A 25163-nucleotide genomic window follows, 5' to 3' on the forward strand; every position below is an offset into this window, starting at 1 on the left:
GGGTCGCTTAACGGTCCGAAACACGTAATCTCGACACAAATTTTCGACTTTCTTACCGTACACGCCGTCCCGCGGGCAGGGAAACGCTGTCTCTCTTTACGACCGAGAGAAATCATTCTCTTCCCGCGCGATCGGGGGAGGGGTAGACGCAGAGGGATAAGACGCATCCGACGGAGAGGAGAGACGATCTTGGGCAGCGTACTCGCGTCTAATGGTGGACCGTGTACGTATGTCCCGTCATGTACGCGCGTACAATGAACACGGATCGACGGGACGGCTGAGAGAGAAAGAGAAGTCAGGGGGAAGGAGACGAGAAGCGACTAGGCAAGATGGAGAGAGAAAGAGAGAAAGAGAGATAGAGAGAGCGAGAGCGTACTAAATGTTGGTCCAAGCGCGTGGGATGCTGGTTGCAGTTAGGCTCGTGCCTACTCCCTCTCCATCGGGCCTCTCCACCCTCTTGTCCCCTCAGTTTCCTCACCGTTCTTCCCCACCAGGTCGTTCCGACTTTGAATACCGGTCGGGTCTGTCGTGCGGCTGTGTTGCGGTCGTCGAGTTAACCGCGCTACTCACACGCGTCCCCCCTCGTTTACACGCACGCACCCACACGCGTGCATCGGCGTCGCTCGTACAGTAACTCACGCACAGAGACAGGGGGGAGGTAGCGCGCGAGCGCGTACCAGCACCACGCTGCCCCGAGGAGACTTCTTTTCCTATGCGTGAGCGCGTACGGTATGCCGCGGCGTATGTAGATAGATTCGGATGGTGCGTGGACCAGTCCCGGCGTGCGCGAGCACCACGGCCAGACAATGCTGGAGAGAGGTTCTCGTGCCACACCTCTTTTCTTCCCTCTTTTCCATCTCGGACCCTCGCCGCGCCCTTGCAGTACATTCTCCCCCTCGCTCTCTTCCTCTTCCTCTTTCCACTTCTTCCTCCTCCTCTTCCTACGCGTTCCTTTCTTTTCTTTTTTCCCCTCGGTATCTCTTCCTTCTTCTTCGCCTTCTTCCTCCGCTGCCCCCTTTCCCCGTCTTCGACGAGGTATCGGCACCGTGCCTCCTCGCTCGTATTTCGTCGCGTCTTTATGCGCCTCCGTTGGATTTACTCGCCGTAGCCCCCCTCCCAACCCCTGCGCCCGCCGTCCTTTCGAAGGATCTCGAGGAGTTTCGTGGGCTCGTGATAAGCCGCCGAGGAGGCCGGATCGGGGATGGATCGCTGGGCATAAATATGGAAGATCGACGGTAGGGGATAAGTCGATCGGAACTGGGGACCAGTTGCGTGGTGACGAACTGAGACGAGGGGGGATCCATGGGGATCTTGTTATCGATAAGTTTCCTTTGGCGTATGTACTGCTGGAGTCTGTGGTTTTGGTTTCAGGGGTTTTTAGGGTCTGTCGGGGATGGACGTATGTTGATGCTCAGAGGGTTATATGTGTTTAGGTCGTATTGTGGTTAACTTGTAAGGAGTTTAGGTAAGATACGCGTGATGCATTATAGACTGAACTACATATGCGAAATGACTTGTAAATTGATATAGAAGTACAGAGATTCTTGATTATAGTTATGTTTTTTAAGTTGCAGGCGAAACTAGATAGAAGTACTAGTTAGTTTGTTAGAAGGAGCTAGTTAAAAATTGAAAGCTTGAAATTCAAACAAGTATTGACAAATTTGAAGTTCTTAATACGTACTAAAGCACTTGAAAATATGAATACTTAAATATATGAAAATCAGAAATTTCTTGCACTGAGGAAACCAGAACAAAGTCGTAAGGCTCGTAACTACAACCTACATTAAAAAACAAACATGCTCATAACTAAAAAATGCAGTATATCGAAGATATAAGTACAATATTCCTGTGCCGCTATATCTACTCATCACATCTTGAAATCATTAAAAGCAAACGAGTTCTAGTTGCTATAACTGCTACTCACATCTTCAATAAGACCACCCTGCACTACTAATACCCATACAAACTATCCTCAGCCCATGCGCCTCGCTGCATCTGTGACCCATAAGCCTACAGCCTAGGAAACATTGTACTTCCACAAAATCTCCACGAACCCTTAAACCTAACTTTCATCTCGCAAACCATCTAATGAACTCAACCCTCAAACCCTGAATCCTTAAACCACAACTTCACTTCCCCCATCATCCTCTATTCCTCTTTCAATATTATCACAGAAGCGTCGATAATCGATAACGCTAAACTGGTAGATGGTCCATTTCCAGTAAAACGAGTCAGATCCGCGAAATAAAAGAGTGTCGACGAGCAGGGCGGGGATGAGGAGCTGTGATTAACACTGTGGTCGATCCTGAAACGGCCCGACGAAGATCGATGAGGATTGGAAAGGTGGTCGAGCGGTGTATCACGGTAGCTGGCTCGTTATTCGAATTCCTGGGATTCTCGGTGTCGTCTGGATCGGCCGCTACGCAAAGTCGCTCGGTTTGCCCCGTCGCTTGTCCTCGTCGCTCTGGCTGGACTTACCGAACCGGATGGCACGATGGCACGGGGTTCAGGACCGTGTAATTAATTGATATAATAATCGTGACGGCCAGTCTTAATTTCACTGAGACGCGCGCGTCCGTGCTTCACCACCGACGGCGTTCATCCTCTGCCGCGCTCAGCCTCTTTCTCTTTCTTTTGTCATTCTTCCTCGGCTTCCTTCCTGCTGCATCAAAGACTTCTCTCGACGACGACGACGACGACGACGACGACGACGAATCATCGACGTCCGCCGGCGCAGTCTCACTGCTAAGTTTCTTCAAGGTTGCCACCGTTGGACTACCATAATCCGTCTCGTAGATTATTATCGGCGAGAGAAGAGGCTTGCGATGTACACCGACCCTGTTGGCTTCTTCTTCGTTCTTCTCTTCTTATGTCTTTGTTCTTCGTTCAGTTCGTTCGAGACACGGGATCATAAACCTCCGCGGGGATCATTAAGAAGCGCCTAGCTTATAGGCAACTCGGTATACTCGCGTTTGATTTGCGTTTGCCAGGAGACCGTATAATTCCTTATCTTAATTGATCCGATTAGCATATTGTTAAGAACGGGTGAGGGCCCCTTTAGATGCTCGTTGCACGCAATTCTGCGTGCCCCGCGCCAAAGCATCGCGTGCGCGAGTTGGAGACGCGGCGCTACTGGAATTTCGTTTTCGGTGCTACCAGTCTCTCCTTTTCTATCTCTCTCTCCTCTTTTGATTGGTGAACCGAGAGCTATGGTCGAAGTGTGAGAGTAGGACTCCTCAGCGTCAAACATGTTCTCGTGTAGGTCTGTCTGAGTGTAGCTTTGAAGTGTGGTTGTTAGCTTGAACCCTTCGATCCGAGCTGTTTAAGTAATTGAATATGGAAGCAGCTGGATTTATTCGATTTGTCCCATATTTCGGGACAGCCGAACCCCATCACTATTTTCATATCGCCAGAAACATTACCAACGAACCACAGGAACCAGTCATAAATTTACCAATAAAACACAGTTAAATACCAACTATGATATACATCTTCCACTCAGAGAAAAGGTACTTAAAAACGCTAAAATTAATCTCGGTATCTCTATCCATAAATCAACCCGTGCCACGGAACTTCAGGGGATAAGTAAACTCTGCTACCTCTTCTGTGATAAGACATCACGATCAGCTACCTATTAGAAATTGAGCCGGCTCGTTAAATTCCACAGCGTCCCGTATAATTCTCGACGACTCGAAAATATTAATGAACAGTTCCTTGACTCGTCTAGGGGTCCGCGGGCCCCGTCCTCGAACAACCGGAGAGCTCTCTGTCGGGCCACCAGGGGCCCCTGGATACTTTCACCGCGGCGCTCGGTTGTTCATTCATAAATTGATTATTAAAGGCTTGTCGGAGCCGTTCTACCGCGAAACGATACGCGCATACACGGTGGCACGAGCTACGCGATCCCTCTCGCTTTTTCACCGCGTTCCCGCTCCCTTCTCGATCGAAGATAAAACGAGGAAACCGACCAGCGGAAGGAATCGGCTTCTCGCACCGTTTCGAATACGCTTCCTCCTCGGTCCCAGCCGACTATTAATTTGTCGGCTGTAAAGGGTACTCGGACGTGAGCGCGCAAAGAAACCTTTCATCCTTCGCTTTTTCATTCCAATCGCGTTCCGGTCGCGTGTATCCAACTTTTTCATGGCGTCTTGTGGCCAGCGATCAGGCCGACGGGCACGCATGATCTAAGATATTCCTAGGCTCGAGTAACATGGCATTACATTTAATACGTTCGGGGTACCCGTGTTTCTTCTGTTTGGGAGATGTTACAAAATAGATGGTTGCCCGTGGATCGAGCCTGCCCAGATAGTCGTCCCATAGCTAGACATTCCCCGCGGCCACGGATTTATGAACGCATTAAGTTTTATGGATGCCACGTTTCCGAGGAACGGTTCTTAAAACGCTGCCCCGCGACTTAATTAACCCACGTATTGGCCATTAAGCGTTAACTATTGAGAAACGGAGGCAGGATATCTGTCTAAGATCTGTCTCGTGTCCCCTGCGCGACAATTCGTGCACGGGCACTGGTCTAGGCACACAGGCGCGACGATCATTTCTCGGCTCACCGGTTTGACCTGCGTCTAACGAGTTTGCCTGTGTATGCACTCGTCGCTGTGCTGCTTTCCAATCGTTCGAGGCAATTTGAGCGAGTTTTGGTGTACGAGCTTTTGATGGAAAACGCGACGGTTTCGATGTAGCCTCGTGCTTCTTTTTTTTTTCTTTCCCTCGCGCTGGCTGCTGTTAACCGTGGAAATTAAACGTGACGTGTGTTGGAGATGGTATCTACGGCCATGGAGATTTCTGAGTCCTTTTTGTTGCGTATATGGGGTGTCCCGTTATTCGCTGGGGCTTCTTAATGGAAGTGATTAAGAGGTAAAATGAAGGAAAAGGTGGCGTTGAGATGGTGTTAGGAACGAACACTTAATGAGATAAACGTTATCAAAGAAGTAAGTGGAAGTAATGTAAGGTGATAGAGCTATCGAAGATGTACGTTATTAGAAGCTTGGATAACTTTATAAGTTAAAGGATGTAAGAGATTTTTCTAATGAAAAGATGTAATTAATTAAGAGAAGCTGTTGAATAAGTGTAGGTATAAAATTTAGTGGTATTACAATGAAGGATATTTGAAAAGCAATTGTAGTATAGAATACAATTATAGCGAAAATCAGGAAGCTGTTAAGGAGATGCATTCACTTCCACTCAGATTGCTCATTATAAATTCACGACTTGAAACCAACGCCAAGTTCGTAGAGAATAAGAGGCTTATTCTTAATGTCAGTTCACTGAGAGTTCAACTTTGAAAATAGTCATCCTACAAAGCGAGATTCATTACAAAATTATTTACATTTCCACAGATACTGCTCACTACAAACTGAGAACTTTGGACCAGTAAAGAATTCATAGAGAATAAAAGACCTGTCTTTAAGATCAGTTCATCCAAAATCCAATTCTGTTTCCTCGAAGCAAGACTGTGAAAAAGTATCAGTACTATACGAAAATCCTAGAAATCCTAAAAATTCTAGAAATTCAACTAAGCTTATGTCAAGAAAACCCACAATCAACACCCAAAAAACCCAGCGCGAATCTGCGTGTCCCTTCGATCGTTCCTCGATCATGCGACACCGTGTATCGATATCTCCGTTCTTCCCCCATGGATTTATAATACTCCGCAGAAGAACTCCTGCATCGAGGACTCCTCTACGCACGCATCCCCGGTCTCGAGAAACGTGCATACCCCCGAGATCTCGAGGGAGGAACGGAGGAAACGTTCGAGGCGAGGGAGAGGCGAAAATCGAGATAAAAAAAAATAAATGAAAAGAAGCAGAGAAGGGGACATAGATGGGGGAGAGACACAGAGAGAAAGAAAGAGAGACGAGTCGCGACACGAAGGCAACGGTCCGCGCACGGGGCAGTTGGAGAAGGAAGCCGAAGAGCACGAGTAAGAAGACGAAGATGAAGCAGAAGAGGAGAGTGGTTGCAGAGGGGGAGGAGGAGGAGAAAGGGAAAAAAAGGACGCACACGCGCTCCCGCGGATACACACGTGTCCTGGATCATGGATGCAAATATGGCATAGTATCCTGGGCCGTGCGTGGCTCGCGCCTGGATATACCTACCTAGACAGTTAATACGGGTAGGTAAGTCAAGCGAGGTGGGTTGAGCCGCACCCTGTTCCTCAAGCATCCACCGAGGTGCCGTCGCCTGCGTGTACGTACACTCTCGCGAGACAGTGTGCGCGTTCAGGCGAGCTGGGACGACCATATATACGCATCTCCGCGCGCAACACAGGCCAGCAGCCGGGGCTGATACCCGCTCGTTGCAGCGCGACGAACGTCTCGCGCACGAAAACGCAGAGGGCCCGAAACACGCGCGCCTACCTGGGCCCAGCGTTACGCGGGGCCCCTGTCCGTGTGTGGCTCTCTCTCTCGCGCGCGCCACTGTCGTCCACTCACACGCGAGTGGACCACGAGGACCGAGATGCGAGGTGAACGCCCCCCACAATATCTCAAATCTGCGCTCGAGCGTGCCGCTTGTCTCGTAAGTGTGGCTACGCGGCTCGTCCACACTAGCAACCACGGACCCAACGCACACACATACGCGCAGCCGCGCCCGAGCGATACAGGGTCGCGTGTAAGTGTGTGGAGGCGAGCAGCACGCGTAGCTGGAAAGAGACGAGTGTGTTACCTGAAGTCTGGCTGGAGGCTCGAGTGAAACCGTGTGTGCGTGCATATTCTCTCGCTCAGCAGTGTCTTATAGGTGGTAGAACGGGCCTGTCCAGTTTTCCCATGGGAACAATACCCCACGGGATATATAATAACAATGGTCACGGGCGTGGGAGACGGGTCGATCTTTATTTACCCGGTCGTTTTTCTTTTTTATATTTTTTCCCTACGGCCCAACGTCCCCCTACCCCCTCGTCCTCGTGGTCTTCGTTGCTTCTCGTAGAACCGTCGAGTCGAAAGTCCACCGACGGTTCACGTCCACCGTTCGTTCCCTCTCCGTCGAAGAGACACTCAACCCTCGTGATTCGCGCCAAAATTACGACTCTTTGGGTTCGTTGCTTCCCTGGATGCCTTCGTTCTACTCTTTACTTGAACTACTCCACCTCCTCATGGTTAATCGTTCGTCTCTCGATCAAGTCGCGAATGGTGATACTTGAGGCGAGGTATAGCGTGAATTTGTTTACGATTGTGTTTGGTAGAGTGGATGAGAGAACTCGATGTAAACTGCTCGTGGAGGCATGATCGAACGCCGATGCAAATTTATCGGGGAATGATCGTGGAAGAGCGAGCTGTTTGCCCGCACATGCTCGCGCAATCGCGGTAGCCGTGAGGCTGATTACGCTCCTGGAGAGGAGAGCCGTTCGAAGCAATTAAACCTGTACCACTTTGAGTGAATCGTTTTCTGAGAAGCCGAGGATGCGGCTTTGCATCCTACGTGCCTCTGATTTCTACTAGCTCGTTTAGTGGTACTGTTCTGGAGACTCTGGAGTTTCCCTATGGTGGCACAAAGAGAACTAAGGAACTGTAGCGTACATTAATTGATTTTTAAAGTTGTGTATGCATATTTCCATAAGTTTTGGAAATGGAAGGTTTTATCTTTGATAGTGAAAGGTTCAGATAACACAAATAATAGAGTTCATACAGGTTGTCATAGTGTAACTCATAAATTTGTTGATGATTAGACAGCAGAAATTCACTGTTTTCTAGGTCATTATTTTTCTATTCGATGTTTTCTATATGAAACGTAAAAGGTTTTGTACTGTAACACCACTACGCTGCCCAATTAAGGAGAAAGGCAGTACCTACTAAAAATGTTTTACTGCGATTTTGCACTAAAACAAGACGTAAAATGTTCAAAATTATCCAAAAATGCAACAAACTCAATTTCACATTTTTCTGTATTTATTACACTTTCTCCATAGTTGAGCAATATAGTAGTTAAAAGTTACAAACAGAAGTTCAACACAGGTTTTGCAGTAAAATTGTGAAAGCCAAGTTATACACAAACAGAGTTAATTAACAGTTTGCAACCTCTGCTATAGTTTCTCTCTATTTTCATTCTGAAAGAATTTAAATTGCAACTATGGAGTACAATTTTTGGACTGCCCACAAAGACACATTAAGTCTCTGAATATGCACCTAAGAATTACTCCGCGTAACGTAAGATCAAAAAATAAAAGTAGAATATCAAATGAAGCGCGAAACGTGTAGGTAAACACACAAACATCGATTAAATGGAACAACCTGTAAAATCCTTTGCGTGATCATAGGTGGCCGTCGTGGTCCAACATTATCGTCATTAAACGTCATCGAGCGGCACGGTTATTAAATTATATCATATTATTATTCAATATTACCGTGATCGTCTCGGTGAAGTCGATTTCGCACGGTCGCCCCTAAAAATCTGCTCGCGACTTTCTTTTTCCACTAGATGGTCGAACGAGAGGAACAGGGACAGAAGAAGAGGGAAGAAGAAGACGAAGAAGAGAAGAAGGAAAAGAGAGGCAGACTCGAAGGGGAAGGAGGTGGCTTTAACGCCGAATCCTCCTCTCAGAGGACGAACAATCCTCGTTCCTCGAGTACTTCGTGGTGGGTGGTGCGTATACCAGACAGAGAAGCTGTTCTCGAGTGGTTCCGATGTACCGTTGGAAGCGGTCGCCAAAGAATTTCCCGCTCTGCAGCCTCCAGGAGAAAAATACCTGCTAGCAGACGGTTGACAGAAATATTTGATCGCTTCCGAGTTGATGGGAAGATTCACTTTTCTAGTGGCTATTTTAATTCCTTGTTACTTTTTAATCTTTGATTAAAAAAAACAGGACACAGAATAGAAAAAGTACCTAATAGGTGTACGTTCTGAAAAATAACCCCTAACTTGTGGAAAGGTCAGCCACAGCTGAGCTCACTTTTCAACCCTTGACATATCAATGTGGAAGCACTCGAAGTTTAAATATAGTGTTTTAGAAATTGGAAATCAGAAGTGGGAACAAATATGTAAATCAAGAAGTTTCGAAAATTTAAAATGAAGTCAAGAAGAATATCAATCATATAATTTATGAAGTATTGCAATTCAAGTCTCTTTTGTAACTGTGAAACGAAGTCTCATAATATCATCAAAATAAATTTCTACAAAAAAGACAAGATTGAAAAGTACACAAAAATGATATACTATTTCCACACCCTCCTCAAAATATTGAGCCTACACCATGAATTAATTAAAGAACTCCGTCAACTATTCTCATCATTTCCTATTCTCTCAGATCTATTGCAAAAGTGAAGACAAGACCATAGAAACAATACACAGCAGTGAGTTTCCACTTGCAACACGTCATAGCTAAAGGGTTGACAGTGTCGCGTATGAGGGTCCCAGGAAAGGCGAGAAAGGTTGGCGAGTCGATGGAATTGGTTGGGGGCTTCCCGAGGGGTGGTTCGCGATCGCGCAGCCACCGATGCCTTGACCTGCCTCTAGCAAAGCCTACGACAACCACGTTCGAAGCGATACGACCCGATCGGCGTGCACGCGTGGACGGATAAGTCGTCATTGCTATTTTTAAGCCCCGCAATCGCCACTACCTTTCTATTTCTCCGTAGAGCCAATCGTACCCTTCGTAGGACTCGCGCGAGCCTCCGCTTTCGCTTCGTACTCCGTAGGCTTTCGAAACCATGCTATCGCGATTATGTTCCATCGATACCCACGATTGGAAGCTGATGAGCGTCGACCTGAAGGGTTCCACGAGCTTAAGGGAACACTTGTCGGTTCTCAATGAAACGGGTCCCTACGCGATTCTATGCTGTTGCTCATTTGAATACGTGATACTAGATAACGCGGGAACTAAATAGTAAGTGATACTTCTTCTTTTAGGCTTTACATTCTGATCGGCACGATACAGACTCAACTGGTACTGAGTCCTCAGCTGTATTCCAGGATTCAAGGGTCAGTTTCGGATTGAAGATAGCGGTAGATAGAGATAGATAATTTTGGGAGATGGTAGATCTCAATTCCTCCGATTTCAGAACTTTCGAATCGAGACGCTAGAAGATTCTTTAAGTCTGTGTGCTAGCTACTGTGGAAAGTAGATGAGTCTTTTTACCTGATTCTATTGATTAGAGGCTCTTACAAACTCTGAAGAATAATATAAATAATAACGATGTATTGTACAAAAATACTGTTTATTTGCGAAATGTTCCCTTCATCAAGCTACCTTTCAAATTAAAACTCATTCCAGTTCCCAGCAGTAATAGAGTCAGGTTCACCTTCAACCTCTCCCAGCTGCATCTTCCTTTTCATTCAAGGCACGCATTTGAAGATTCTATGCGCAGAAAATTTATAACCAAAACCACAAGCTTCATATACGCGACTACGATCATTCATTCCCCATCCTTCAGCGAATATCGCTAAGTCCACATACCGAGGGCAGAGACAGGCATCGAGCAAAAGTCAAACAGAATTGCTCATTGACGGAAGCGACCTGCGCCTAACGAAAGCTCCCTTTCGTTATATTTGCCGAATGCCAGGCGACTTCTTCATTTGCGCAGAAGAGAAGAGACATCTGCCGGATCGTGTTTTGTCCCTGATACCACGGCGAAGTGGTTGTTGCGAAGGCGCGTGGGCGACCGGAAACTCTCCCTCCCACATTCGCGTGCCCTACCTCTTTGAAGGGACTTTCAGAGAGGAACAGCATCCAGCGGGGGGGAGGGAGAGGGTCAGCGGCAGCAGAGTGAACACGAAAGGGGGGGAGGATGAAAGAAGAGGCGAGGGGAGGGAATAGAGCATCGAGAGAAAGAGAGGAAAATAGAAAGCGAGAAAAGGGAAAGAAGAAAGACGTATGTTGTGGCGTCACGCTAAGCCGAGAAAGAAATCCTCAAAACCGTGGAAGGATCTTGGGAAATGTCGGATATTTTTACCGCGACCAGTTCCGCATTCCCTCCTGACTAATTGTCTCGACCTCGGTGCCCATTGGAGAATATTTCTGGTGACGGGGTGATCGAATCGATCGTTTCCTACGTGTCTCTTCGTAGAAGGGTCTCGCTGCCAATTAAGCGACGATGCCCACCAACTTGTTGCACGAAATTTCTTTCGAGAAGGAACGTTATTACGCCACTCCGTCTCTGTTGCGTTTACCACGGGCGTGAAACGCCCGCCGATACGTTGGAGCGAGGTTTGTTTACGAACGAACGCCGTCGAAACGCGTGGTTTTAATTACGCCCGTCGGATCGGGCCCGTCAGCGGTCCCGTCCTGTCGGGCTGTTTCCTCGGCCAGACCGAGGCTGAAATGAACTTAATTGACAGGTAAATTTATCACTGGCCCGATCGATCGACCCTAGACCACTTTCACCCGAAATTTATTCCAATCTTAACTAATGACGCTTGGACGCGCGCGAGCGCGCCGCCTGTAATCGATTAGTATTGACAATGAACGAAAATGAGCATGAAGCGTATCATTAATCCTGCGACTCGCGACCGTTCCGCGCAGAGACGAACGTGCCTGGGAGTGGTGGGACTTTGGACTCGGTGCTGTTGGGGGAAATGCAAAAATTGAGAAACAGGGATATGTGGTGGTGTGATACCTCGTATCACAGGCATGGATGACTAATAGCGACGTGTTGCGTAGAAGCCTTCTAAGGTCAGAGGCGAGGAACGTTCGTCTTGTCTCGAGGGATTCTTCAGGTTTGAAGAGATATGCTATTAATGTCAATAGGTAATGGAGATTTAATGAAGACTTAGCTATTGAGAGTTTAGGATTCTATTTAAGAGAAGTAAGCTAAAACTAGTTGAATTTAAGTGGATTTTCGCGTCTGCAGAGGTGATTTTTGTGGTATTGTGATATTATATTATTATGACACTTCTTTTGTGTGGTGCTGTGTGTAATTTTTCATAGATTTATCTGTTGTATCGTCTTTCCTATAAGCAATAAAGACAAGAAGAAATATCATATTTCCTCGTCTGGTATACCTTCCATTAAGATGACAATAATCAACCCCTAGACGCTACCTTGGTACATTTAATTCACCTTGCGATGCCATAATTATCCATTACTTCATCCAGCCATACAGCATATAACAATAAAAAGTCTAGTTTCTTTATACCTCTAAGATAAGAAAGAAACATTTGAAAGTGCCAAACAGCTCCAAACTGGACAAAACAAATTCCACGGATACAGACATAACAGAACAAATCATATCGATTTTCTTTTCAAATTTTTGTTCTGTTCTATGCTTTACAAAAATTTGAAAAAATTCTGGTGTCTACAAAAATTCTTAAGACTGCACAATTTTGTTGATACTACCCAGAAATCCAATTTCCAAGAAATTAAACAAATCCAAATTCTATCCCCTAGACTTGAAATAAGAAACTCAAATTTTGAAAAAAATATGATTTCTGCTTGCCTGATATCCACAGAATAATCCACCATTCCACCCAACTAAAAACACAATCATCTAAAACGAAAGGTAATAATCAATTACCCGAAGAAGAAGGGAAACGTCGAAAGGGGTTAAAAGAATAGCAACACCTGGACTAGGAGTCGAGAAATTATTCGCGTTGGCTCGATGGTCGCGTGCCCCCCACCAAGGCGTGTCAGAGTGTTGCGCCAGGTTTACTGCACTCCGTGAGCGCTATCCGGACACCTGAATCGAGAGGATTTTCACAACGGCGCTGCCTGACGCGAGAGAGCTCCGGCTAGGTTGTCGCGTGGGCGACCGGAAACCGTACCTTCCTACCGTCTTTGGTCGTCACTCGACGACTCCACGGGGAAGGGAGCTGGGGGAGAAGGGAGGAGAGAAAAGGCAGACCGACCGGCCAAGAACTGGCGCAGCTCTCCTTCAACGTTCTCCAGCCAGTACCCGCCGGCCGAGGGCGGATCTGTCCTCATCGTCGCGTAATGCTTCGACGCTGCAGGGACCAGCAGGGATTCCTACTTGCCGCACGCAACTCGCTTCTAATCGAATCCTCTGCCAGCAGAGGCTTCCCATTCCGCGAAACTACTGTGGGATCTTTTGCGCTACCTGCGCTCCTGAACTATGCGTACCTAAACCGATGCTAATGTACCTTTCGAACGAGGTACTTAATAAATCTTGGATACACCGTGACCTCGATACAATAGAAGTTTACAAGAAAGTAACTCGAAAGCCCTGTGCCGATAAACTTCGTTTATGAGGGGTTGCTTGGTAGATAAGGGGGAAGAGTATGAGGCAACAAAGGGTGTCACAGGACCCTGACAAAAGGAACGCCGTCGAAACGAGCGAAGGAAAAAGATACGCGAGAGAAAGAGAGAGACAGAGAGAAAAAAAAAACGCTATCTAGGCTCTTCGGATGATAGAAAGGTGATGACCTCGATCCTACGCCTGCCGCGTATAAAACGCCGTTCCCGTCTTGCACCTCGTTCCGCCTGTTTCTGCTTGCCTGTTCTGACTGGCCTGCCCACGCCTGCCCTTCTGTCAATTATATTTACTATTTCATTCATACGGCCGCCGCTTGGTCCACGAGCCGTGCCCATTCACGAGAACGGCCGCGCATGCCGGATCGCTCGCGCCGATGGCTATCCGATAGGGTAGCGCCTCCATATATGATTCGGATGGAACTGCACCACAGGCAAAAATCTAATTTCCCGTAATCACAGCTTGTGCCTCTCGCGTTGCGTAATACCGACGCCACATCTGGTACGATGTAACGCGTTTATGTGTACAGGCCTGTCTCGCGAGGTGAGAGACAATCTTTTTAGCGTGTACCAGTTACATGCGTACTCGTTGTTACTAGGAGTAAGAGGAAAGAGATCTTGGGAGAGCGAGAACAGAGAGCGAAGTGAGAGTCATTTTTGAATAAAGATTTTGATGAAGATGTCTCGAGGGAGAGCTATTTTCTTTGGGTTATTATTTTGTGGTTACCAGAAAGACCCTATAATCTGTAGTTATAAATATAGCTTTGTATACTTTAGAAAAAAAAAGAATTTTATATTACTATGAAAACACTCTGGTTATTGACGTTGAGAGTTTAGTTGCACACGAGTGGTGCTACCCCTTATCTTGGCGCCCATTTTAAAATAAGTGGAACACAGTTTGGAGAGTACCTTCTATGTAAATTTATACGGTTAGAAAAAAAACGTTAAAAAAATTAAATTATTAGAAATCTATATATTAAATATATAATATTATTCAGTATTCAATGAATGTAATTTATATTTATTAGCGATAATAAATTTATGTTAGCCCTCAATTTCGCGTTTTCTCTTTTACTTTTATTAAAAATGAGAGTAAGTACTATCGTCTTTTTGTTAACCGACTTGACCACTGACATTATACGAAATATCCTCTGTCTACGAACCTTCTTTTCTTTACTTTCTCACCCGCCAGTCGATACCGTGAGAAGTTTTTTCGGCTCCCAAAAGGGTCGCTCACTAATCGGGTGCTAATTCCCCAGATACGATGAAAAAACAAACGGAAGGATCCTACTAATTCGAGCCAGCGGAGCGTGAAAGTTCATTGGTTTGGGGCCATTCGTTAAACGATTGCGTATTTACAGGTGTGATCGATGAAAATTTATGAGAATCGATTCACTACTTGTTTTTAACCATCCACCAGAGATTAATAGCTAAATGCAACTAAGACAACGCCTACTCAAACTTCAATGATACAGATCGCTCCAATTCTGTCTCGAATTTTTTGTTGCTTTCGATGAAACGATAGGCTGGCGATCGGCCGAACTTTGCATCGAGATCGACCAGACCTAAAGAGGCTGGAACGATTTTCGTGTCCCGTCGGAAGAGAGATGAGGTCAACGTTATTTTCTAATAGATGAAACACTCGACGAAAGCACACACACGGACGGGGCGCGCGCACACGCGTCTGATAACCCGAATAATTAAGTTTCCACGTTGATTCTCGTATTCCTATAAAGGCATCGCCTCACGCCCACGCTCGATTCCTTTTCGACTCTTGTCCGACTATGGCTCTGTGATTGCAAAGCCGTTTTAGAATCTAACGATGTTTCCTTGTACTACGCGTGTAAAACTCGTTAACGGTCGTTACGCTACTATCTGTGCTGTTTAAGATAATTTGCTGTCTGCCATGATATATCTTCTCGCGCTCAGTTTTCAGACACGATTACATTTTCTCATCTCGATGGACTGCGTAACGATTCTTCAAGTGGTTTGTTGTTGCTCTAGCGAATGTTGAGCAATATAGCGAGTTATACCATAGCATAGTGATTTACAGAAGTATAATTGTATTTAGTATAAGAGCATAAAATATAATTAATAAAAAAATGTAGATTTATGAAAGATAAACGTTTTGTATGTTTGTAAAATAGAATCTTATGTCTAACGACACGTTCAGGTGTTTGTAAATCGAAATTTCGAGTGCAAACTGTAGCGACATCTGTTGTGCAGAGGAGTAATGAATGTTGCGAGTTGGTTTATTTCTCGCTGATAATAGTGGCGTGTGAATGCCGCAAACGAGGCATACGAGAAGATACATCACATTATGAATTTTGTGTCTAATCTAACTACTTTACCGACCTAGAAATCTAAAGCTGATTTCAGCGACCTCTGTTTAAAAAGGAGGGACAGTTTCAAAAATGATATATTTAAAATATTCAGTGATACTAATATAGCTTGGTAAGTAGAATAGTAAGTAGAATAATATGTATATTATATTAATGTATATTATATTATGTATATTATATTAATTCAATTTAAATTACTGATTGACATCTTTCCAAAATATTGTAAGGGGAGATGTCAATCAATAAATTAAATTGAATTAATATACATAGTTTGGCGAATATAGGTAACGTGGCATGTTTTGAAGCATTAAAATAAAACAAAAATTATTATATGTGGATTCTTCTGAAACACATTTGTAAGACGATTAATTCTGAATCGCTTTGCAAATGTGTGACGAAAATAATTTTTCTAAATATCTACACGAGAAAAGCTAAAAATTTGCACATTTTCATTTAAAAAAACTTAATTTAATCGACTTAACTCTTTAAAGCACATAATTTTAGAAAATAATAAGTAGGTTTAAACAAAGTAGGTTTGTTTCAATTATTATTAGGGAACTGTTGTGCTTCAAATAATTTTAATTTTTTAAAATGGTTTAGAAAATGTCACACTATGCATATTTAGGTGTTAAACAGGTGGAGCACTTTTAATTCTATCATGCTTCAAAGAGTTAACCTATGTAGCTTGGCTACATTTAAGTAATTAAATGACACAATTTTTGCAATGGAATAAAGCAATATAGAAAAATATTAAATAAACTTACATTATTCGGCGTTTAAGAATTCACTGGCACAGCTATTCATCTTCTTTGATTTCATAAAGTATAACTCACTACCACTGCAAAATCTGTAACAGAAAAGAAACCTAAATTAGAACTAAATATATTTATAAACATGAAAATACACTGTTCAAAATATAAAAAGTATACTAAAATAACAGATAGAACTATAAATGTATACTAACCAACATCAACTGAAGAACAGATTATAAATAACCATGATAACTGATTAAGATATATTGTAAATATTAAAAAAAACTTTAATAAAAAATGTACTAATGCCAGAAATAATAATAAACAAGAGTACCAGTAGAAATTAAAAGTGAGTAAATGTTAATAAATATGGTACACTTACATTAACACTCGTAAAGTTGTCAACACGTCTTATCGCTCTGACATCCACCAAACAAATGGCGACCCTTCGTTCGTATCAGGTAGCTCCTATTATTGTCCTTGGATGGGGGAATGTCACCCATCACTGAAAATTGCATTGTTTCGACAATTCTGAAATCCACTAACCATTTCAACTATTTACAACACGTGAGTTTACACAGAAACCACTAATAATTAACTCCAATACACTTAAAAAATACACGACATAAGAGTATAATCGAGAAATTCTCAAAGCAAAACTTCAGTCGCTGGTAAAATTTTTCAAACCCGTATAGTTTATTAAAATGATTGATATCAAGGTTAATTTTCTGTAAAATACGTAATAGACCATTGAAATTAAGGTTACATACCTCAAGAAATATTTTAGAAACCATCAGACACGAGAATAAACACATTTTAAGACGACAGCAGAAACGCGTCTAGCCTCCAAGATGTCCACGCACAAAGTGACGCCGCGCGAAATTTGAATATATAAATATGACTACCGAGTTCAGCAATAGTTAAATGAAGTTCCATTTCCTACCTCAACGAGCGCTGTGATCGGTTTCTGTAGTCTGTAGGTAACGTTGTAAGTGACATGAAAATGGTAATCGGGTTCTAAAGTTAATTTTTATGAAAAAAATGACTGTAATGTCTACAAAATTTTATAAATTATATTTCTTTATATGTTCTTTATATTTCTAAGTAATTTGGTCAACAATGAAAGAAGACTTCAAGCCCGATCGGTATATGCGTCGTTGACGTACGATCGCAGAAAATAATCCACATGTTGCCTCTCTGTTTTCGTTGTCATACGATCAGCTGATCAGCCATGGAGACTTCGATCCTAAACGCGGTAAGTGTCGTCTCGCTTTCTTATGTCTCTTATCATTACGAGTGACAAAGGACTTTCTCCATCATAGTCAGCAGCTTATACACGTTACAGCTATTCGTCATCGTTCAAAGTGTCTGTTTGCGCAAGCAGTTCGATTCGATTTTGCAAAAACATGCGACTGTGTAAGCTACGTCGTCTCAATGCTCAGTCGTCGAATGTCACCTGTTAAATTTTCAGCTTTTCCCTTTTAAAAATAATCGTGTGTACTTCTTCATTCAAGTCTGTAGGCCTTCATGTAATTGAGGTTTACTTTGTCAAAGGCACATGAAAGACAGAGGAGAGCAGAGGCATTGTTGCAAGAAGGAAGATTCGAGGAAGCAGCCAAGTGTCACGAAACAGTGGCCAGTCTTTTAGGAGAGGCTCAAGCTAGGCTCGAGTCCAGCTTTGTGCATCTGAAGACTTCCGGTTTATCTAGTCAACCTCCTCCAGCTGTGATCGCTTCTTTTCATTCGCTGGTTACTTTGGAATCGCTTGCGCTTCAGAGGGACTATCATAAAAGACAAGCTGCTGTAGTTAGGTAAGCAATTAGTAATACAGTATTTGCAAATCACAGAAGAACATGGCTCAATAATTCTATGCAATGCTTTACAGAATGAAACAAGCAAGATACGAGGAATACAAAACTACTCTGGAAAATCAGCAACGAGAAATTCTTAGCAAGCAAACACCTAAACAACTTGAGAAAGACACAACTGAGCTGCCATCTGATAAATTTGATGGATCCTTGCGTCAGGCTATATATAGAACGATTGAAGAGCAAGATAGTCTCTTGAGTTTAATTTCTCTACCAAACATTGAAGATAAGGCTTTTAAGCATCCTAAAGATACTGGCACAGTTATTGAGGAGCTGAAAACTGTTAACTGCCAATTAAGGTGTCTGGTTGGTAATTTATTAAGCCAGCTAGAAGCTAAAGAAGAGGAAGTGAGACAGTTAACTGAACAGCTTCATGCTGTATCTGTTAGTCCTAACGACGAAACTAGATTAGATAATGGACATTCTTTGCATCTTGCTCCTTTGCCACCTTTGACTCCCCTTGAGATGCCCCTTTTCGATTTTACTTCAACATAAGAAATTAGGTGGTAAATAATAACTAGTTCTTTTAATCTAATCTTCCATTCGTGTGAGATACAAGTACCATTTGTAAAGTTCAATCAAATTCGCAATAGTACAAACGTTAATGTTGGGTATTGGTATGACCTTGATCTCTGGATATATTTCTTCAAAGTTCAAACATACTGTTTAACCAACATTTCTATTATACAAACAAGAGAAAACATTTACTGTAATGTGTCTAACTTTAACGCGTGGTAATACTTAATTTTACTCGTTTAGTCTTATTCGAAGGGATCAAAATACATATCAATTATAGGTAGAATGTAGCACAACGAGTATTTGTTTTGTTTACGAGGGAATCCCGTTTGATTCTACGTTTACGTGTATGAGAAGATATGCGCGTGTGTATGAAAGAAAACTGATTTATAAATCAAACTACTGCCACTTGGACGTTCATAGGCAGAATCGTCTAGAATAATAATAAAAGTTTTTGAACAGTGATGTAAAGGTGTATGTATAACTGCTGTTAATTGTCTAATTTCAGTACAATACAGTCACGTGTTGCTTAGTTCGTTTAAATGTTACTGTCAACTACGTGCAAAATGTTTGGAAAATTTTATCGATTATACTACGTAATGTTATGCAATAAATGTCTGCAAAAATTAATATTTACACTTTTTTCTCCCCTGTGATTAATTACTGTATTAATTTCTTTGAATACATGTAAGAAATACAACTCTGAACAAGGTTTATTTCGACTTCAATGCGACATCGATGCGACGAAAAATTTGAAGCTCTCCTGATAATCGAACGCATTCAACGCTAAACCGAACCTAACCGGTTCCGTCAAATCCGTAAAAATGAATCTCAAAAAATAGAAAAAAAAATGTCCAAGGAACAAAATTCTCCGTTCAATCACTCACAAGATGCATACGCCGTAAACTATCTATATTCAACCACCCCCAAGGAAAGATCATTCAAAATTCGTAGGGACAGCTGCGGTTAAGGATCAAATATGTCAGGTGAAATAATCACGATCTTCATAGGACAGGCAGGAGTGCAAATGGCCAACGCCTGTTGGGAACTGTTTTGCTTGGAGCACGGGGTGTTACCAAACGGCTGCTTTCGACCGGACTATCGATTACTGGATACTGCGTTTTGTTCATTTTTTTGCGAGTCACAAGTAAGTTAAATGTCAGGGTCAGCAAAACCAAGAAGTAGAAATACGAACACAGTACTCTCTCGCTATAAACTCACAAGCAACTACTAGGATGTAAGGCTTGAGAGCGATTCGTGATAACTGTACTCTCAAAAGGACACATACTCTAAGTGTTATAAATTTTTCCAATATAAGAAATATCTATTTCCAGAGAAAGTTGACACCACGGACAGTGATAGTCGATCTAGAACCTATGGTGATCGATGAGATTAGAACGGGTGCTTACAAAGGTCTCTTCGCTCCTGACTCGCTAATTTCTGGAAAGGAAGATGCAGCGAATAATTTCGCAAGAGGCTTCCATACGATTGGACAAGAAGCGATCGATCTAGTGATGGATCGGATCTGTAAAGTGGCTCGAGGCTGTTCGAAATTGTCTGGGTTCATGGTGTTCAGGTAGCCGAGTCTTCTAAGCATCGCAAGATTTCATATCATAAATAAATTCCACGATATCACAATTCTGCAGATCCCTGAGCGGTGGTACAGGCAGTGGTCTCGGTGCTTTAGTGTTGGAGCGTTTAACATGCGAGTACCCAAAGAAGATCATCCTAGACTTTGGTGTCTATCCAGCTCCCAACATCGCTTCGGTGATCGTCGAACCCTACAACGCGGTTTTCACCACCTACGGTAGCTTAGACCACGTGGATTGCAGTTTCCTCGTCGACAACGAGGCCTTATACAACATCTGTGCAAGGTTCTAAGCTTGACGATGTAGAGTTCCTTTAATGTACTGATCGAACCTCGATTCCTTTCAGGAACTTGGACGTGGACAGTCCAACGTACACTAATTTAAACAGAATCCAAGCTCAAGTTGTTTCAAGCCTGACGGCGTCGATGAGGTTCGAGGGAGCGGTGAATATAAGTCTCGAGGAGCTGCAGACGAACTTGGTACCTTATCCGAGGATTCATTTCACGTTAGCTACTTATGCTCCTCTGGTTAGTCCCAGGAAAGCTATGTACTCAGAGATAACCACGCAGCAGATCACGAACGAGTGCTTCGAGGTTCAGAGTCAGGTGCTTATAGTAATTGGTAAAGTTCGAGGCGTGATATAGTGAGGTCAGGCGTCAAAGTAAATATTATTATGTACTATCATTCATTTACTGTTTGTGACCCTAAAACAGAATGCAATGCGCTCCAATGGAAAAAACTCAAGAGTTTAATTTACTACCTTGCTATATCGTGGCCCCAAGGTGATAGGGAGGAGTCTGAACTACTGTACTAGGGAGATTGAATTTCAGTTAGTGACGTGTGACCCTCGTACGGGTGCTTACATGAGTTGCTGTTTGCTCTACCGTGGAGACGTAAATCCCAATGACGTCAACACAGCGATTGCGTTGCTGAAGGGGCACCCGTCTATTCGTTTCGTCACTTGGAGTCCGACCGGGTTCAAGGTATCCCTTGTTGTTAGCTCGAATGTTTTGTCTGCTTATTCATAAACAACGATAGCAGTAGAAATTTCTACTGCAGTGGAACTTTCCAGGTTTCCCTAGAAAGTGCTACAATATCAGCTATTATCATTTTTGTTCGAAACTAAAGGAACCTAGGACTCAGTTTCTTTGACTGAGGGGTTGGATGTCGATGTTCACAGGTGGGGATCAACTATCAACCAACTACGACGGTTCCTGGTGGTGACCTAGCTCCCTCGAGGAGAACAGTGGCAATGGCCAGCAACAGTACTTCTGTGAAACAACTGTGGACTATGCTAGCACGTAAATATGATCTGATGTACCGGAAGAGAGCCTTCGTACATCATTTTGTAGGGGAGGGTATGGAGGAAGGTGTCTTCCAGGATGCTCGAGAAAATATGGCGACTTTGATCAATGATTATAAAGAGGTCGAGAGGTGACTTTGATACTGACAGTGGAAGACTTCCACCTATTTGGCCTCCTTGAGGTGCAGCTTCGAGCCATTGGTATTGACCATCTTTGATACTTTCATCGACCTATGCTGAAAGAAGCTTACTCTGTTTTGCAATTTTTCATGAGCTAGGAAAGGAAGGAGCATGTAGTAACTAACTAATTAAAATGTAAATCAACCTTCTATAATCCGATTTTTTCTTTGCTTGTGAGAAGAAAATTAAGCAAAATTGGGTTAATAGCGACTTAGAAAATGTAGTATATGAATATGTAGGTTTCAAGTTCTATAGTATTATAGAGAGTTAATAGATCAATAATCGCTGAAGGGTCAACTCCCCCATCCATGAACTGTCTCTTACAATACTTGAGATATCTTGGAACAAATCATATCGAACTCCTAATATCTAGCCTCTTTATTTAATCAAACTACTTATCATTATTCTGTACTAATATCTGTTGTTAGAACATCCCTAGTAGCACCCAGTCTGTAAACACTAATACCAAAATTATATAATGAGCCATCTTTTGCAAAAATAAAAAAGTGCCACAGTCTTTGCAACTAACAATTTCTCAGACCAGAAATGATGTCAACAGAATACAATATGCCTAGAATAAAATGTATCCAAGAAAATCCTAATTTGTCTTTGGGTGAAAAAAGGAGAACGAATCGAGCGATTGCACGAGATAAGAAAGAATCGGTCGAAGATAGGAGAACAGTCGGTGGTAGACTCGCTGGCACCAGTGGCATGATCCAACGAGCGTGTCTGCTGTCTTCGTCCGTTTCGCACACACAGTCTTACAGAGGAGCATCGATAACGAATCGTAGCGATCGTACTCCTTGTTCGCCGCAGCCACGCGCGATACTCGTCGAACGAACAATAACAATATCCATGGTTCGGTTCACGTAACACCGTACTCTTGATAACGGGCATCGAATGACTGGTAATTCCTGGCGATAACGGTACATCATCTGCTTTGTTCTGGAAATAGTTGGTACTTTATCTCCGTTATCAAGAGACGATCGGGCCTCGATTGGTTCAGTACAAAAACCCGCCAGGTGTATAGGAGAAATAATTTTGTTTCAAAATAACAAAGATTTGTTCCACTTGAAAAAACGATTATTTGGTTGCAATGACTAGAAACTAAAATTTTAATGGGATGTTAATAAAGTAATTTTTTAATTTTTTTCTTTTTATTTTTTAATCCTTTTTATTCTTTTGAATTGTTTCTAGCAAACAATTTCATCAATATTCGAATACCCCAGATGTCAGCATATTTATTTTAGTCCTTGTTAAGCAACGAAGCATTGAACTTTGTTTCAATGCTCGACTTTGGGATACCCGCTTTTTCTCGATCAAGTGGCACGCGTTCTGATAACGTGGAAACGATGATGTATCGGTCGATAACGAAGTAGGACCATGCCCCCAGCGAAGATACGACTCTTCGAATCTTATCGTTAACGCGTACGCTAGTTTTGTCTACGCTTATGTAATTTTTATTCGACATAATTACAAATTGCTTTCGTATGTCGTCTAGTCTTGAATCGACATGCCGCGGAATACTGTTTTTAAAATTGACGATGCAACTGCTATTACAGCACAGTACAGTGAACACAGAGGATATTGACTATGACCTAATAGCAAGAAACAGATTTCTGAGGTCAATCAGTGCGCTAGCACTTCAAAGAATACATTAACTCTAAAATATGAATATAGCGAAGAACTCACAAGGAATGCCATAAATCGATGAAAATATAGTAATTTCTCGTTACAGTAGTTGTTATTTTCACTATAGTTTCAAATTATTGCGAACGTAGGAGTTTTATGTGCTAGCTCTATCACACACGATTTTTGATAAAACAAGAGTGTGATACCGTGGATATGAATTGAGCTCGAAAACACACCTCTCACTATAAACTCTCCAATAAGTAAAGAGTCTATATTGAGGAAACCCCTGCCGTCGTTTTATTAGACACCGAGTTCATTTATCGATGAGCCCAAACATGAGCTCGAGTTTCTTATCAAAATCGGTAATCGTCTAATCGCGATCACGATGTCTGCTCACTCTTGTCCGCAACGTCACGAAAGTTTCACGTGAAATCGTCGAGCATGTGTGCGTGTATGTGCATGTTCTGCGCATTATTCGCGACAGTTTGTCCTTTGCCATCCACTGTGATTTCGGATTACGTAGAGACCGACCGTAATGAACTCGGAGACATGGCCTCTGGACAAATTTTCCATCGGCCGTTCGCCAGCGGAACTTTCTTGTCTCGGAGAACACGTGAGCCTCGCGAGCTCTTAGATAACGTTGCGGGAGAAGAATTGATCATCTTCGAGACCTCGCATTTAATTCCTTATTTTCATCGGCGATAAAAATTTCGTCTTGATATGAAGCGTTGTTTAGTTCCTTGAAGCACAGGGAAATAAAATGTGTCCCATATTTTTAGGATTTATCCATGGTGGGATATTTGTCTTCCCATCTTGAAATTTTAAGATAATTTGAAGCACAGTTTCGATTATATGCTTTTTAAATATTATAAAGTTTCTTAGGCAACTAGACTTTGTTTATGGTTTAATATCGTGTGCCCAAAGAGATGACACTATGCACATCTCTTCATTCTTGCGTCAGAAATATGTGTGAGCTATGTATATTTATTACGTGTACAATAGAAAACAGTATAGCATGCGTGAAGATTTCTATTGGTAGAAAGATATTTCATCTTTGACCTCAACCTTGATGCAGATCAGAAATTACGCGCTAATCGTAGTGAAGTGGCGCCGAGGTTAATGGCACTGAATTGAAAGTTGCAAACTTTTTTGAAGTAGTAAATTACAAATTTTGTTTAAAGATCTTTAAAAAAATCTTTTTTATTTTAGGTATAAAGTATTAAAACTCTGCTGTGCTTCGTCTTACCTTTCAAAGAAACTGCGTGCACAGTTTATAGTTTACACAGTATCTTGACCTTCGTTGATAAGTCAGAAATACGACTTTCCTCGAGTGCATAGATCCATATACGCAATTCCCTTCCTCCAAATTTTTCCCACGATTTAAAAACAAAAAGCGCGATGATACGGCTCGTGGTATTTTCCTTGATTTCGCGCGCGAAAAAACAAATTGAACACGATTCCCGCGAAATGATAGATGGGCTTAAATTCTTGATAGGTTGTATCAACAATTAACTGATAAGGCTGCACTCGACGGTCAATGGATACTCTGTGATAACGTTACGAATTTTATGAGACAGTTTATCTGGCCGACTAGGTAAAAATAAGTTCTTTGGAAAGACCGCTTTTTGATCGAGTACGATAATCGATCGTCGCTGCTGGTGTCACGAACAGAAATTTCTGCGCAATCGGATCAGGTGATTCGATCGTGTAAGTACTCCTCAGGTTAACGAGTTAAGCTGAATTAATTCGTAATTTTAACGTCTGAAAATTCGTTGAAAGACGATAAGTCAGATAAAAGAGACAGAGAAGAGACGTTAAGCGTATGACG

At 42.8% G+C, this 25163-nt stretch overlaps 2 protein-coding genes and 1 long non-coding RNA gene across 3 annotated transcripts in view; 2 read left to right on the forward strand and 1 right to left on the reverse strand.

Moving 5' to 3' along the window:
* Window positions 1-16277, reverse strand: part of LOC143184155 (uncharacterized) — a 35564-nt gene extending 19287 nt beyond the window's left edge. Inside the window, exon 1 of the long non-coding RNA XR_013002727.1 lies at window positions 16260-16277. This is a non-coding gene — a long non-coding RNA (uncharacterized LOC143184155). The remainder of the gene's footprint in view (window positions 1-16259) is intronic.
* Window positions 16278-17372: 1095 nt separating this feature from the next.
* LOC143182845 (nuclear receptor-binding factor 2) lies at window positions 17373-19261 on the forward strand. The gene is made up of 3 exons (XM_076384123.1): window positions 17373-17502; window positions 17802-18058; window positions 18133-19261. The coding sequence occupies exons 1-3, from the start codon at window positions 17479-17481 to the stop codon at window positions 18608-18610; spliced, it is 759 nt and encodes a 252-aa protein (XP_076240238.1). The 5' UTR covers window positions 17373-17478; the 3' UTR covers window positions 18611-19261.
* Window positions 19262-19370: 109 nt separating this feature from the next.
* Window positions 19371-21763, forward strand: LOC143182842 (tubulin alpha-1C chain). Its single transcript, XM_076384122.1, has 6 exons — window positions 19371-19771; window positions 19950-20207; window positions 20278-20505; window positions 20567-20825; window positions 21051-21203; window positions 21401-21763. The coding sequence occupies exons 1-6, from the start codon at window positions 19611-19613 to the stop codon at window positions 21656-21658; spliced, it is 1317 nt and encodes a 438-aa protein (XP_076240237.1). The 5' UTR covers window positions 19371-19610; the 3' UTR covers window positions 21659-21763.
* The last annotated feature ends 3400 nt before the right edge of the window (window positions 21764-25163 follow it).

Source organism: Calliopsis andreniformis, chromosome 9, assembly GCF_051401765.1.
Source record: "Calliopsis andreniformis isolate RMS-2024a chromosome 9, iyCalAndr_principal, whole genome shotgun sequence".
Taxonomy (NCBI): Eukaryota; Metazoa; Arthropoda; class Insecta; order Hymenoptera; family Andrenidae; genus Calliopsis; species Calliopsis andreniformis.

What these genes read in the sequence shown, in the direction of transcription:
- LOC143182845 (XM_076384123.1), top strand. Translation starts at nt 17,479, where the DNA reads ATGGAGACTTCGATCCTAAACGCG. An exon ending in AGACTTCGATCCTAAACGCG is followed by an intron (nt 17,503 to 17,801) that starts GTAAGTGTCGTC and finishes ACTTTGTCAAAG; the next exon opens with GCACATGAAAGACAGAGGAG. An exon ending in AGACAAGCTGCTGTAGTTAG is followed by an intron (nt 18,059 to 18,132) that starts GTAAGCAATTAG and finishes AATGCTTTACAG; the next exon opens with AATGAAACAAGCAAGATACG.
- LOC143182842 (XM_076384122.1), top strand. Translation starts at nt 19,611, where the DNA reads ATGTCAGGTGAAATAATCACGATCTTCATAGGACAGGCAGGAGTGCAA. An exon ending in TTTTGTTCATTTTTTTGCGA is followed by an intron (nt 19,772 to 19,949) that starts GTCACAAGTAAG and finishes TTCCAATATAAG; the next exon opens with AAATATCTATTTCCAGAGAA. An exon ending in TTATACAACATCTGTGCAAG is followed by an intron (nt 20,506 to 20,566) that starts GTTCTAAGCTTG and finishes GATTCCTTTCAG; the next exon opens with GAACTTGGACGTGGACAGTC.